The 15746-nt window shown below is 45.5% G+C and overlaps 1 protein-coding gene across 1 annotated transcript in view; it reads left to right on the top strand.

The window, feature by feature from the left end:
• The window catches only part of ephb4a (eph receptor B4a), a 31948-nt gene that overhangs the window by 9152 nt on the left and 7050 nt on the right, over positions 1-15746 (top strand). Inside the window, exons 2-7 of the mRNA XM_019873216.1 lie at positions 7900-7970; positions 9347-9628; positions 10271-10661; positions 11798-11950; positions 14573-14908; positions 14979-15103. Coding sequence (XP_019728775.1) covers positions 7900-7970; positions 9347-9628; positions 10271-10661; positions 11798-11950; positions 14573-14908; positions 14979-15103 — 1358 coding nt within the window. The remainder of the gene's footprint in view (positions 1-7899; positions 7971-9346; positions 9629-10270; positions 10662-11797; positions 11951-14572; positions 14909-14978; positions 15104-15746) is intronic.

Below are 15746 nucleotides of genomic sequence, written 5' to 3'. Positions count from 1 at the left end.
CCCCCCCCCCCCCGAATCTTTTATTGAATGCTTTCTGTTGTTATCACACCACTCAGAACGATTTCATTTCGCACATGGCAAACAAAGACTGTTGCCTTGGCGGAGAGAACAAAGTTAGGTTGGGGGGTGGGGGGGAAACAGGGTATGGGGGGCAGAAATGGAAGCAATTTCTGGCTTGTACTGCGAAAAAAAGGAATACTCAACCTTTTACCACTTAAAAAGCTGACCCGCGCAAAGTCTGACATGGCTGTAATTTGGGAAAGACTCACCTCTGACTAAGAAGAAAGGATCAATTGGGTGGTTTCTACTGCAAGCCTGCACCGGTGTGCATATTGTGGACCCTGAAGGTCACCTACCAGTCCCGGGACGCTTTGGGGGCTCAACGTGGATGGACCCAGCGGTACATACAAGAATTCTGCAAGGTAGCATTTGATGCTAATTGCTGCAGACCAGACTGTTGCGACAACAAGACGCCGGTTGTTGCCATCCTGACTTTTTGTGTACATGCCGAAAATTTGGAAGGTTAGATTTTCTTTCACATGCAGATTTGTCAGAACAACATTCCAAGCGCTTTGTAAGTCACCCAGAAAAAAAAAGGAACCTATCCTGGCTTGAACGGGCAATTTAAAGGGGCGCTAATAAATTGATAGCGTTACAGTTTCTGTCCAAAAGCTGAAAACCGGTTGCCTACCTAAACAGAAGGTATGACTTAATAAAGTTGATTTGCGAGCGGAACGGATGGTGGATCTTTTCAAAAATCTCTTCTTGGTATCTACCTTTTCTCCATATTTTCAACTCGGTCGTCGTGCGGACGTCGCTCAAGTCTCCCTAGCACAACGACGGCTCGATATAGGCATGGAGAGAGCGTCTGATTTCTACACTGTCGTTTTGTTTGGTTTCCCTGAGGTTTTTGCTCAAATGTAAAATAGGACGCGAGAAATTGTTTGGGTTGCGAAAAAGAAAGGCTTGTCAACTCCTCGGTTTGCGATACCATTGAAGCGGAAAGCCAGACATGGACAATTAGGGGGATTTTCCTGTCAATGTTCTTGCCACCTGGTGAGTTCCTGCGCTGCGAAACCGCCTATTAAAGTAATATGTTTGTCCACTCTGATGAATGTGTGGCGCTCGGCCAAAAAAATCCACCGGCTCTTTTTCCAAGAAGTGGACTTTGAATCTCTCCGTCAACCTGATTGACAGCAGTGTGGATCCTGTCTATGGTTTCTGTCCGGTTTCGAGAAGACTCCCAAACTAGGTCACATCCTGTCCCGGGACAGAAAGCAGCCTCTCGCTCTTATTGATATGCATCCCTACAGACAAGAAAAAAAAAGGCGGGGGGGTTTGGGGAGAGGCGTCAAACATTAACACCTTTCTTTCATCTCAATCTCGCAGCTCTCGCAAAGCCATTTCATGAGCTCACACGTACTCCAAACTAGCTGAGCGCATCCACGCGGGGCCATAGGAGGCTTTTGTTATTCGCAGTTGAGCAGTTCAACAGTGTCTGGCTCGCTTAATGTGAATGGTTTGCACGTCGGTGAGCCCCCCACCCCCTCCTTCCACCAGACCCCGGACACAGGAAGGGGACAGGAATTACAGGAAACTGAGGTTTAATCCGACTAGACACAACTCTGCCATAAAACATACAAACACGGCCCCTTCGCGCGCACTCAAGGTTGTATCTAAATAGTTCAACCGACAAATGGAAAGCTGACACGGAGTGAAAAATGGCCGATATTTTGGGCTGGCCGCTAACAATAATGTTTGTTATATATCCCCACTACCGACGTGAACGGAATTTCCCATCATACGAGCATGATAATCCTCTGCAATTATTGAAATTCTCATCTGACAATACCGCCCCTAATTAATCCCAGAAGTTCATACTCAAAAGTAATGTACCAAAAAAAAAAACACGAGAGCCATTAATTTACTTCGTTGTTATGCTAGCAGGCAGGAGGAATGAATCTTAAATGGGTTTGGGGTTCAGAGAACTCAACTGGCTTTTTGGAAAAGATGCATATTTGCTTTCCTAACAAGGCTTCTAAAAATACGAGGTTGTCTGTTTGTCATGGGAGTAAATGAGGCGGAAACAGCCAACCTGGCTCTGTCCAAAGATAATAAAGCTCCAATTAAACCGACTGCCCAGATATTGTATTATTTTGAAACAAAAAAACAAAAGCAGGCCAGCTGTCTTTTCGCTCGCCGTCTTTATGCTAAGCTAATTGTTCAGCACCATTGCAAATCGATCTCTTAATCTAATTGTGGGCCAATAAATCTCTTCCGAAGGCTTCATTTGTAATTTTCAAACGTGCGCCTAATTTCTCACGGCACCAGTCAGACCGTTGACAAAAATCGAAAACATATGCAACAGCAGTCCAGTTGGCCATTCATCCAAGCGCTTATAAAAAAAAAAATCTTAATTCATTGCTTTGGGGATTGCAAAATTCGGACCTTTTCGGAACAAAAATTACAATTTAAAAAATTGTTTTTTAATCCCCCCCACTCATATGAAAGCATTTTTCTTGTAACTCTATAACTTTATTGTTGTAGCAGCCTCTGTTTTCTTTTCAGCGAGGCCCGAATGCTAAAGAAACAGAAGTAAGGAATTTAACATGAGCTCTAGGTGGCGCTAGATATGAAAGGGCTTTTTGGGGGGGGGCGGGGACTTCACATACTGGCTGACCTTTTCTGCTTCTTGCTCATATTGAGTTACTTGAAAACCTTCGGCTTTCTTCTCAGATTTCACCGTCATTTTGGTCTTATTCAAAGCCTTTTTTTGTCTTGTAGAATCCAAAGAAAGGCGCACGAAGCAGGTCATTTATTTTAATTCCCTTTCAGTTTATTGACTAGTATTTTTTTTCTAACGATAGTCTTCAAAATGCACATTAGGATCAAGTGACGCCCGGCGCGTGCAATTACTCATGAAAGCAATTACTTTCTGCCTCACAGCAGACCGAAAACGACGACGTATGGGAGCCAATTTTTGAAAGAGCAAACAAGATATGCACAAAGTGCCTTTGTGATGCTGCATACATTTTTTTGGGGAGCATTAATTGCTCTTTTGCATGTTTTCTCCTCCTTATCTTCCTTTTTATTTTATTTTTTTAAAGAATTTATTTTATTTTTGTGTGTGTGTGTCAAGGCCACTTATTTTTGTCCCGAAGGTGCATGAGGATGAATGAGATTTATTTTTATGTTTTGCTTGAATGAAACGAGGTGCAATCGTAGCAGAAGCGTGCCCGCCATTTCCCTCTTCGCTTCCCGCGCCGCAGCGAAAGTAAAACGGCGAAGGAGAAACGGTAACAGAAAAAAAAAATGATGAAAGCCCTGTGAATGATGTCAAAGCATCAGCTGAAAAATGTCCCGAAATTTAATATTACTTCATTAATGTCAAGCCTGAAGACAAATTGAGGGTGCAGTATTGGTTTTACCCTCCCCCTTTTGTTAAAAAAAAAAAAGAAAGAAAAATACAGGGTCAAGTTTTACATTTCAAAAGAGATCCATGCAACACCCTCCATTGTTGTCGAAAACTTAAAACCTTCTCGCTCCCTGTTTGTTGCACCGAAAGGGTTGGATGAGTTTGGATGACGTCACCCGCCTCTCATTTTCTTCACTTCCAAGCACGGGCAAGCCAATCTGGTTTCTTTCTTTGTCAACAGATCATGTACGCGGCCATTCTTGTTGACCGCTCAAGCTTTCGTGTCCGCCGCTCTAATCTGACTCCAATAAGGACAATTGTCCCGCAATTACTGTACACGTGTTTGTTTTTGCGGTTAAATCTGGCCAGATGACGAGCCTTTATTGTTTCCACTGTTTTCTGGTATTGTGAAATAGGAGGGGGGGGGGCAATTTTCCGCGGGTGGGTGGCCAACCCTACTGCTGCTGCTGAAAGAATGTGGGGCGGGATGTGGGGGGTGGGGGGGCTTCCTCTAATGAGACTTAATTCCGAGTCGACTTCAGTGAAAGGCATGGCCATGCATGCGCATAATAGAAACACTCACCATCTCATCGAAAACACTCGCGCTCACGCATCCTGTCTCATAAACTTTAATGATAGAGCTGTGATAAACACTGATTACTATGCTTGGGTTGGGGAAAGGGGGGAGTGGTTGTTTGGTGCTGCTTTTTTTTTTCTTTTTTTAGTCTATCTAATCAACATATGAAAGTGTGGCAGGTGCGCACTTGAAAGAAAACAGCGGCCAGTCGGATGTGATGAATCGAGCCAACGGTGCGATTCCAAACTTTGTCATTGATAAATTTATGGCAGCGGCGCACCACCTCGCAAGGATATGAAAAGGAACAAGTAATGATGGGATTTTTTTTTTCATTTGTGAGAATGATCTGTGATTACATCGCCCGGTTGTAATATACTTGCCAGGCCTGTAGTTGCACGTCGGTTGGTCCCGAAAAAAAAAAAAAAAGCCATGTTGAGCCATTGCCGTTGCATTTTCAAAGAGCAAGCCATTTTCAACACTTAAGATTGGTCAATAATTTGTCATAAAAAAATAAATCCATCAACAAACAAATAAATAATAACAGACCCATGTATGGGATGACTGACCATTAAGTATCGATTTAAAAACAAAACATTACATTGGCCAAAATTGGACATTTTAGCCTGACAATGACAAAATGTCAACGGAGACTTGAACGTAACTGTTGGGCAGACGCAGTAAGTGTACATTTGGCTGTAAAAGCAGAAACGCTACTCCTATAGCGCTGTGGTATCATTATACAAGATGTCCTCTTGGAGTCCGAAGAGCTTAATGTTTGCATTTGCTGGCTCCAAAATTGCAGACATCATGTAAACCAACAACCTAAACAACACTGTTTTTTTTTTCTCCTTTTTATCGGTTTGTAGTTCAAACATCCTCACGTAAACATCCGACTGAAGCTGCCGGGCTTCTCTGCTTTTGAAGTGAAAATCGATGTCAAGCATGTTGTTATTTTCACAAGAAGTGAAAATGTTGATAAAAATCAAGCAAGCGGCACTCAGGAGAGCGAAGACTCGGCCCAAGACAAACAATCCTAATTTGGGTTGCCTCCAAATCGTGCGCCTTCATTGATACCCGACCCAGCTCTCCTGGATGTTGCTTATATTTGATCATTTGGGTTCTCGCATCATCTACCGGGAAATGCACACTGAAAATAACTCCTGGATTTGGATCATCATCTACAGCCACCGAAAATACATAAATAAATAAAAATGTCATCGTAAATGGAACTAGTAATCAATTTTTGGGGGTAATCCAAACAAACAAACAAACCAAATTTTGATTTTAACGGATGTCAAGTTTTGGTGGTAATGCAAATAAGCATAAACTTCTATATTATGTAATAAATCGTTTTATTTACCTATTCAAAAAAATAGTAGTATACCTTGCAGTAATTCGATGTTTCGTGGCCATTATTGACATCGCATAATTATATGAACGAAACATCCTTGGGCAAGGTAAAAATGGAAAAAAAAATTATGATCAGGGTTTTTGTGCAATAAAAACATCCTTGGGCAAGGTAAAAATGAAAAAAAAAAAATACGATCAGGGTTTTTGTGCGATGCACATTTGGATGCCGTGTTGGAGAACAGTCACCCAGATGAGAAAATAACACTGAGGTGGAATGCGGTAAGAGAGATTTAAGCAATTTGGGTTTGTGACAGCGAGAGTCGGGTCGGGATTGCAATGCGTTCTGCATTTGTCTGTGTGTCCGTGCGTTTGTGTGTGCGTGTGTGTGTGTGTTGCCTGAGAAATGTATTGAATTAGCTGGAGGCAAGATGTGAGCTGCTGTGGGCGTGAGCAGCAAAACAAGGACACCGGGAGTCACCTGACACCTGATATTATTTATTCTGTGTTCAAATGTTATCTTAGGAAGGAAAAGCAGCTGTACGGAGGAGGATGTCCAATAACGTGCATTTTATTTGGTGTGTTTTCATAAAAGGGGTGCCTCTCCGTGTTGCTCTTCGGGGTGTGTTAAGTGTCTCACTTTACGCGGGATCACAGAGATGAAGAAGTGTAGGCGCTGCAGTTCTTAGTGTAATTAAATCAAATACAGCCGGTGGTGTTGAAGACCGGGGTGGGGGTGGGCGTGGGGGGCTCGTTGTGGGGGCGCTGACTGGCTCACAGCTGCTTGTCGTCTTTCAACTGATGGGAGTCGGGGAAGGAATTTTAGACTGCGCATGCAGCCACCGAGATTTCCAACTCATATTGTCTTTCATAGTTTGGACAAGTTGGAATATGAACACAGGTTGTTGCTATGGGGACAGATTTCATCACCGACATGACCAGAGATCGGAGTTGAGAAATGTACCGTGCACTTAAGTGGCATATTCCGAATTTGGGTCTTCTCCTCAGTGCTTTATTATGCGCTAAATATGTCTGAAGACGCCGTGCGGTCTTAAGAAAGTTTGTGAGGGTCTATGGCCCACCGCGTTACAAATATAATCGTGAATGTGAACGTCATTCCGAAGCGAATCTAGAACTGGCGGCGCCAAGCAAGCAACCGTAACTCTCTGACGGCGCCAATCAAAGCTGAGCGTTATTATCTTAGTCGAGGCGGATTTCTTTCGATAAGGACTCGCACTGGATCCGATCAGATTGTACACGTGTGCCTAATGATGTGTCTGCCGCAATCAGTAAATCGGAGACAGCCACCCGACGTGTAACGTGAGCACGTGTCGGACAACCGAGCAACATGTCGGGGCGAGTCCGGGGTAAAAAAACGAGCGACGCCACTGTTTGACTTTGTCCCGATAGTGAAACGTTTTCACTGGTTTTATTTAAGCCAGACAAGGAGCGAACACGGTGACATGTACGACAACAATGGTGTCATAAATCCCGCCAACGACAATAGCGGGAGGAAAGGAAGTCTCCGCCAAAGGTGATGCCTCAGCTCGCTGTTTGATCCCCGCTTGTTGATTTTAACCATCAAACAAGAGTCCCCCTTTCCTGTGTAATATAAATATGAGCAGTCCAAAGGCTGTTTTGTCACTTTCAAGCTGTTTTTTTATTTTATTTCTTCTTCTGAATCTACCTCATTGCCAGAAACCGCATTTAACTCGTTTTATCGACAATACAGGTAAATTGCAATGGGAAAAGATACGCGGCGAACGGCAACCGATTTTGGCACTTCTGACTGATTCAACCGAGCAATTTAATAAGCGCAATGTTAAATAAATACAGCCTGAAAACTCCATTTTTCCTCCGACATCCATTTTCGTGCGCTTGATGGCGGCACGTGAGAGAGTTGTATTAAATCCTGTTTATTGCTCGAAAACCAAACTGCCGGACCCTGGAGATGAGATTTCGGGAGGGAATGTAGTGGCCTCTAAAATCTCATCTGAGCCACAATTCTTGGAGAAGAACTGCAAAGCTAGCTGAGAGACAGGGGGTGTGGAAATAACATTGATTTGTGGGGGGGGGGGGGGGGGGGGGGGGGGGGGTGATGTCCTCTTGTAAAAAGAAGTCATTTTAAACCAAATGCTTCACATGCGGCGGTTCAGGTTTTACTGAGATGTTGAATCATGCTCAACAAGTCCCATTGAAGAACTCCAAAATCTTCAAAAAAGCCTCCCGCATTTGAAGTTGCACTTGCTCCAAATGAGAGGCCATTCGTATATCACGAGGAAAAATGGGATTTTTTTTTTTTTTTTTTTTTTTGGAGCGGTGGCCATCTTCCTGTCTGTAATCGACTGGCGAGACTCCTTCGCACTCAATTAACGTCGCATCTTAGCAATGCGCGAAGACTTTGCGTGACACAAGGCATCATATATTCGGGTATTTGTCCACCCTCTTACGGGATCCGCTGAGTCAGCCGTTTTGAAATTGTGCAGGTGCAACTCATGTACCGGCCGATTTGTTTGTTTTTGCTTTGCGTGTCTTAATACGTTGAAATTGTCTTTGGCAGAAGTGCTGATGAATACCAAGGTAGAGACATCGGATCTGAGATGGACCATCTTCTCACGGGCCAAGCCGGAGGTATGTCAGCACGGCGCCGCCCTCTTATCTGTATTTGCGAGCCCAGACCTCATGGCGATGGGAGAGAGATTGGGGGGGGGGGGGGGCATCTCGTTGTTCTCGTGGCTTCGAAAGAGCTCCTTATATGGCAGGTAATCTCGGAAGGGGAGCGAATGTGCGATTCGAGAGCAGATTGGAAGCAGATGCTTTGATGCGTCCCATCGACCGTGGCGTGGAATCCGCTGGCAGCCCACAATTTGGGATTCCAGCAACCCCAAAAACAGGCAGATTTGTAATTTGATCAACCAATGAGTGGTTGCTGGGTTATTTTTGCCCGCGGCTACCATATTTTCTCCTCTATTCGTGTCTCGGATGGGAAAATGTTGTAAAGGACGTCAATAAACGGGAAGGAGGGGGGGTGGGGGGGGGCCTACGGCGCTTTGATAAGTCATGTAAATGTTCCCATCTGTGATCAACAGTCAGGCATATTAAATCAGCAACGTATATGCTGATCAAATATTTTGCCAGCCTCTCTACTGCCCTCTTCGATCGGATAACGCGACCATCTCTTGAGACAACCCAACATTTAAAATTTCGTTTATATGTTGGCATGATTTGACCGGATTGGAGTCAAGCTCGCCGTCACTCCCCGCCGAATGCATCAAAACGCCGTCGACGCGAGCGGCATTTGTTTATGAAAAAATAGGAGCTGCCGCGCTTCACATTGTTTCATTTCGGCTTAACGGGGAAAATCTCTCTCCAAAAGGCGATGAACCCGCGTCGGTGTTCGGCTGCTGGCTCTCAGCCTCATTCAACAGATCATCTTTTTTTTGGGGGGGGGGGGGGTAAACATTTACATATTTACATAAGTGACATTCTCCAGCACATCTGCTGGATTCAGCCTTGATTATGTTCATGTCGAGGGTGTTTCCTGCACTTCAACACGTTTGACGATCAGCAAGGCCGCTTGCCGCGCAATCAGATATTCGGTGCCGCATTTGGACTTTCACAAACGCGTTCCATAACTTCTGCATTGCTGTGTGTTAAAGAAAGACAGTCTGGCTTGCTGCAATGTGCTCTGCTTGACAAGTGGAACTTCAAAAAAAAAAATCCCACAAGCTGCACCGCACCTCGGTGTGCGGAATGATTTATAAAAAAAAAAAAAAAAAAAAGCCAGAATCCGAGTCGTGACGGAGCCCGAATTGAAGTCTCAGAGGCGGATTCCGGCCATAACTGATAAAGAAGAGAATGAAAGACTTTTTAATGCGATGACTCGTGTTTTTACTGGACAATTACAAACAGCCGGGCTAATGGAAACGTTCTACCGTTTGTCTTTCGGGCTCGGATTCCCTTTCAAGTGCCGTTCAAAAAAAAAAAAAACTTGCCTCTGCTCTCAGTGGGAGGAAGTGAGCGGTTTGGACGAGGAGAACAACAGCGTGAGGACCTACCAGATCTGTCAGACTGACAGCTCATTCAGCCACTGGCTGCGCAGCGGCTTCATCCCGAGACGGGGAGCCTCGCAGGTTTACGTGGAGCTGCGCTTCACCATGATGGAGTGCTCCTCCGGGAACGGCCACCACCGCAGCTGCAAGGAGACCTTTAACCTCTACTACTACCAGGCGGACTCCAACGAGGCCACGGACACGTACCCGCCGTGGATGGAGAATCCTTACACAAAGGTATGCGCCTGTGCTTGGAATGCAGGTGCGGAAGCGGAAGAGTATTGAGACACGGTCTTGAAAAAAAAAAAAGAAAAAAAAGAAAATAGGCTACCAGGACAATTCAAAAGGGGGGAACCGCTTCTATTTTTTTGTATTTTCACTCCTTTTGGGTTGAGTGCGCAGGTTTCACGATCATTTTGGGCCTTGTAATCGATGCAGTGACGTCGTTTTTTCCTCCAATTTTTTTCCCCCAAGCATGTATGAAGTATTCCGCTTTTTTTTATGGTGTTCTCGAACGCGCCGAGGGATGTTGCGAAACACGCTGATTCAAATTTACAGTCACTACAAATTATTTCGTTTTTTTTTTTTTTTTAACGTATGAAATGCTGATCGTGATAAACAGCCACAACGCACCGGGGCATGTTTCACGTCTGTGCGTATGAGGTTTTATCAGCAGTGGGAAACAACGTTTGCCAGGAAGGTTGTAAATCAACGAGAAGCCCCTAAATAGCACGCTTGGAAAAGTTTCAATAATGTGAAGCATATGCGAGGTGCCGTTCAGGATTTCAAATGTGTCGAATGCGGCGAAAGCTTGTGTCGATCCCGTGCGCTGGAATCCGGCCAGGGTGAGACTTAAAACGTGTTTCTTCCCGTCCCGAGGTGGATACGGTGGCAGCGGACTTTCTCCTCAGGAAGGGCGGCGAGCGGAAATCCAACATGAAGACCATACGACTCGGCCCTTTATCCAAGAGAGGCTTCTACTTGGCCTTTCAGGCTCAGGGCTCCTGCATGGCCTTGCTCTCCGTCCGAGTTTTCTTCAAAAAGTGCCCCCCCCTCGTCAGCGCTCTTTCCTCTTTCCCCGAGACCATTCCTCGCACTCTGGTTCAGGAGGCGCAGGGTATGTGCGTGGAGCACGCCGCGCAACAGGGCCCCCGAGCCCGCTCCCCCAAGCTTTTCTGCGGCGAAGACGGCCAGTGGGTGGGCCAGCCGACCACCTCCTGCGCCTGCGTGGCCGGATACGAGGCCGCCGAGGGACACACGAGATGCACAGGTAGGATTGAGATGAGGTTAGCTCGCCGCGGCGGAGGCACTGTGAGTCAGCGCCTCCGCGGCCTGGCGACGCCTACAAAAAGGAGAAAAACAATGGCGAGCTGTGGGTGGGGTGCGCCGCGAGGGTAGACGCATTTGCAGAGGACGTGGGAGAGCGGCGCATATAATGAGGAGGGGAAGCGGTGACAGAGAGAGGACGGGGGGAGAGGTCAGGACCGAGCAGCACTTATCTCCGAGGGGAAGAGCGGGGTCAAAGGCTGACTGCTGGGACGACGTTTGGTTGAGTGCGATAGAAGGATGGTGGAGTGGGGGGGGGGGGCGCCTTGTGAAGACCGTATCACTTTGAGCACATTCAATCAAAGGCTCGGAAGGAGGAAAAAAAAAAAAAAAACAACCGCAGGAGCATTAAGGGAAATTGCCTCCATAAGAAGATTGAACAGTTGATTGGCTTCGTAGGCTGATCGTTTCGAAAAAACGAAAATGGAGTCGGGCTCTCATTCCATTCGCTTGCATAGCGACAGTACGTACGTTTCCGGGCCCAAACGCCGAAATGTCCAACGCGTGCACATTTGTGTCACGTTGATTCGGTTTGACGGATGCGCTTGATTCATTTGGGCGGCGTCATTGAAACAAAGCGCCTGCTGGCCAGCGCGTCCACTCAGTTTTATTTCCCCGAGGTCCACGTTAAGGTGTTATTTCCCCTCAAGACAACCCTGATTTGTAGCTTCTTGGTGAACTCAAATTCATCTTTGAAACAAACAATGCTATGCGGGAGCTTCCTGTCGCCAAGTGATCTCAAGTAACATTTTACCGCCGAAGACGCCTTGACTTGAAATTGCTCCACTCAAAGATAATTTTTGTGGGTTTTTTTTTTCAAGGAACAGGAAATCTGCTGTTGTTTTTTTTCCTCCCTTATCTCTCGAAGGACTATCATGTTTTGGTTCTTTTTTTCCCCCCCCCCCCCATATAAAAGACGACGGTAGTCTATCTGATTTATGACTTAGCTCTCATTACATTCTTCCCTGATCCCATCTGCGGCCATCTGGCACCTGAGCAGAGTTAACATGCGTGTCGGAGCCACAGGTCATCTCCAACGTAAGAGGCTCATAATGCTTTTCCTTCATTTGTCCTCCGCAGCTTGTCCCGTGGGTCACTTCAAGTCCAGCGCGGAGGGACAGTGCGCAGTCTGTCCGGGAGCGAGCCACGCCTCCATCAGAGGGGAGTCTGTATGCGTGTGTCGCCCCGGATACTTCCGAGCACAATCCGACACCCCCGACGCTCCGTGCACCAGTGAGTAGTCGCCAAAAATTGGCTTCTGAATTCATCCGTGCCGGCAAATACGAAGGTGCCTAGCTTCACGCTCGCCACGGCTCTTGCCGGCTTCTGATTCTGCCGCCTCTGGTGCTAATCCCGCCCCCCCCCTCCCTTTAAATCTGCTTTGATTCTTTTGTGCCACAGCTGGCCATTGAGATGTATGTCATTAGTGACAGATTGGAGGGGGTGGGTGGGGGGCTTCCACTCAAAAAGGGGAAGTAGCCATTGACGGTCTTAAGTGACACCTCAGCGCCGATTCCGGGATTCGAGATCACGTGTGAAAAGGAATTGACTCGGACAGCTCGGTGCACTTCCCCCGGATTAGCAATCAAGAGGACGTGAAACATTTCTCACTTGCCACAGTTGGGATTTCACTTCATTTCACAGCGCACGTATTTGTTCCTGATCACTTTCATCGCAAGGCCTTCGTCCTTCCATTTTCTTTTGCGGTCGTCGTCATTCGGCGGCACGGATGAGCTTGGAGCCCACCGGCAGCCATTGACAGACGTGCGCTTAAGCGCCTATGTGGACTATTCCGTCTTGGGTTAACTCACCCCCGCATGCTTACCGTGGATGGATTTGAGAAGAAGTAAAATTGGTGGGAAAAAAAATCACGCTTTTGAATGATCGGAGGGATGATTTGGTCGCCTTTCACGAAGCTCTTTGAAATTTTGTAATTCCTTGCGCCTGAATCATTTCAGCCAAGTGTGACAATTGTCTGGCGCTGACCTTTCCCGCTGCATTTTTTTTTTTTGTGCGTGTGTTTGTGCTGTGCTGAGATTTAAATGCGACGTTACACAGAACGCCCACTCGAGGCGAGTTCGATTAACCAACTTTCATGCAGCTGCGAGCTTCACCAAAAATAATCACAGCAATTGATTGCTGTCACTCAGTACTATGGTTTGTTTGTCTTCCACTAACGCTTCCAATTCCATCACTTCACGCTTCAATTGTCCGTGGTGAAAACACGACCCGAAGCACAGAAAGCACATTTTGACATCCCTGGCGCTGACCTTTCCCGCTGCATTTTTTTTTTTTGTGCGTGTGTTTGTGCTGTGCTGAGATTTAAATGCGACGTTACACAGAACGCCCACTCGAGGCGAGTTCGATTAACCAACTTTCATGCAGCTGCGAGCTTCACCAAAAATAATCACAGCAATTGATTGCTGTCACTCAGTACTATGGTTTGTTTGTCTTCCACTAACGCTTCCAATTCCATCACTTCACGGTTCAATTGTCCGTGGTGAAAACACGACCTGAAGCACAAAAAGCACGTTTTAACATCTGCTTTATTTGGGATCTTCTCAAATCAGTCGGCTCTTACTTTGGGTTCAACCTGCCTCTCGAGTTGCTTTTTCCACTCAGGAACCCCCCCCCCCCCCCCCCGTCTTCTGCTCGGCCCGAGGCAACAGTTATCTTCTCACCATTTTCACACAGTGCTCATTATCGGCCACGTTTCGCCGCGGCGTAATTGCACCAGTGAAATTCTGCCACACATACGCTCCCCGTTGTGACGCAAAGGCTCCGGAGATTTACTGTTCTGCTTCCTGGCTGCACGTAAAGACTGAATCTTATATCTGTGCCTATATGAAAAACAAATAAGACCGTTGTAGGTCACGGGAAGGTGAAACGGCGTAAAAAAAACACAACTGCAGGGGTTGTAATTGGATTTGATGGGAAAAATTTGCTATGCCTTGATTGCATCAGGTTTCAAAAAAAAAAAAAAGCTCGGAAATGAAATTATGATTAAATGTTCCCGATGTAATAAGGATGACACAATATTGGTGGAGGTGTTATGCTGGCATGCTTGTCACTGCCGTTCTGTTCTACCTTAGCAGATGTACACTTTGCTCTCATTCCTTTTCACCAGTTCTTCGTTTTTTATTATTTATAGCATTCGCGATGAAAATGAAAAGTAAAAATATTAGATAAACCCGTTCTGTTCTACCTTAGCAGATGTACACTTTGCTGTTATTCCTTTTCACCAGTTCTTCGTTTTTTTATTATTTATAGCGTTCGCGATGAAAATGAAAAAGAAAAATATTCGATAAATGCATTTCTTATGGTGACTTTGGGAGTGCTGTTGTTATTCCATGGATAGCTACAGCAACCCCCCCCAAAAACCACCTCCATGCTCCATCTTTGGAACAGCCGAGGCCTCATTGCTCTTGATAATAAAAAAATTGATTATCATCTTTGAAATGTTTACATTTTAACGCTTTCATGCACCCTGTAACCGGATAACATGATAAGCTGTCCCCTGTCGTAGCCGCTGTCCCTGAAAGCGTTCATGTTCATTTCAAGGTTTCTTGATTTAGATTTTGACATTTCTCTGACAAATGAGCTGTTAGACGGAGAAGAAAAAAAAAATGGCTTGTTCAGTTTACGTTTGTCTCCCTTTGCGATTACGAAATATAATTTGGTTGGTTTGTAGCATCATAACGTGTTCGAAAGCACCGTTAGCTTAATGTGAAAGTCGTAGCGTGCTAAAGGAGCATGAAAATGAATCTCGAAAGTGTCTCAAAAGTTCCACCTTGCAAAATAACCCCGATTCCAATGTTCCAGTCGATGGTTGATGGTTTGAAACTTTGCCCGCAGGGCCTCCCTCAGCGCCGCGCAGCATCGCCTCCCAGATTAACGGCACGTCGCTACGATTGGAGTGGAACGAGCCTCTGGACAACGGCGGCAGGGCCGACCTGAGCTACAGCATCAGGTGCCTCGTGTGCAGAACGCCGAGGGGCTCGTGCGTGTCCTGCGGCGACAGCGTCAGCTACCGGCCGGCTCAGCACGGCCTGACCAGTCGGCGGGTGGAGGTGTGGGGCCTGCTGCCTCACACCACGTACACGTTCGCCATCCAGGCTCTGAACGGGGTGTCCCAGCTCAGCGGCAAGGACCCCTCCAGCGAGGGCGTCAACATCACCACAAGCTACGATGGTAAGAAATTGCGAAAAAGGTGACCAGGTAATGCGGACGGTTTTTAATCTACTTCGGGTATCCCGCACAGTGCCGTCGCTGGTGTCTGTCATTCGCAAGAGTGACTCCACGGAGAGCAGCTTAACCCTTCACTGGTCCGTCCCTGTGCAGCCCCACTACACCATATTGCAGTATCAACTACGCTACTGTGAGAAGGTACGAGCGTCCGTTAGCACGCACAAGCTAACAAGCTACGCTTTTTGTCGTTTTGCTTGCCGGCCACAAGATTAGGCGCACGCGTCCGATGCACAAAACAGCGTCAAAAATTCTGCTTCTGCTGAGTTTTGATCCACGCGGTCCGGGCGATAATTTCTGTTTTATGACGGCTGGAGTTTTAATGTCTAATTTGACATAAAGTAAGTAGATTTATGATTTACTGGCTTATGTTTACATCACACTTGTTTGGAATAATTTTGTTAAGTTGTCATACTGATAATGGAAGACTAGCCTATTGTACTAAAATATTTATATTGAATAAATATAACATTGTTTATTGTAATACAGGAAAAAAATTTTCTTGTGTTTGTTTGAAACAAATAATCGCATATTAAATCGCCATTGTAATATTGAGGGGGGAATTTTTATTTATATATATATTTTTAAATATATATTATTTATTATTATATTAGTACAATATTTTATATATATATATATATATATATATACATTTTTTAAAAATATATATTAATTTATTATTATATTATTACAATTTATTATTATTATTATTATATATTTTTTTAACTATATATTACATTATATTATTTATTATTATATGATTGCAATATTTTATATATATATA

This window comes from Hippocampus comes, unplaced genomic scaffold (assembly GCF_001891065.2).
Source record: "Hippocampus comes isolate QL1 unplaced genomic scaffold, H_comes_QL1_v1.1 scaffold59, whole genome shotgun sequence".
NCBI lineage: Eukaryota > Metazoa > Chordata > Actinopteri > Syngnathiformes > Syngnathidae > Hippocampus > Hippocampus comes.
Note: the sequence above shows the minus strand (reverse complement) of the source record. Positions and strands in the feature narration are given on the sequence as shown.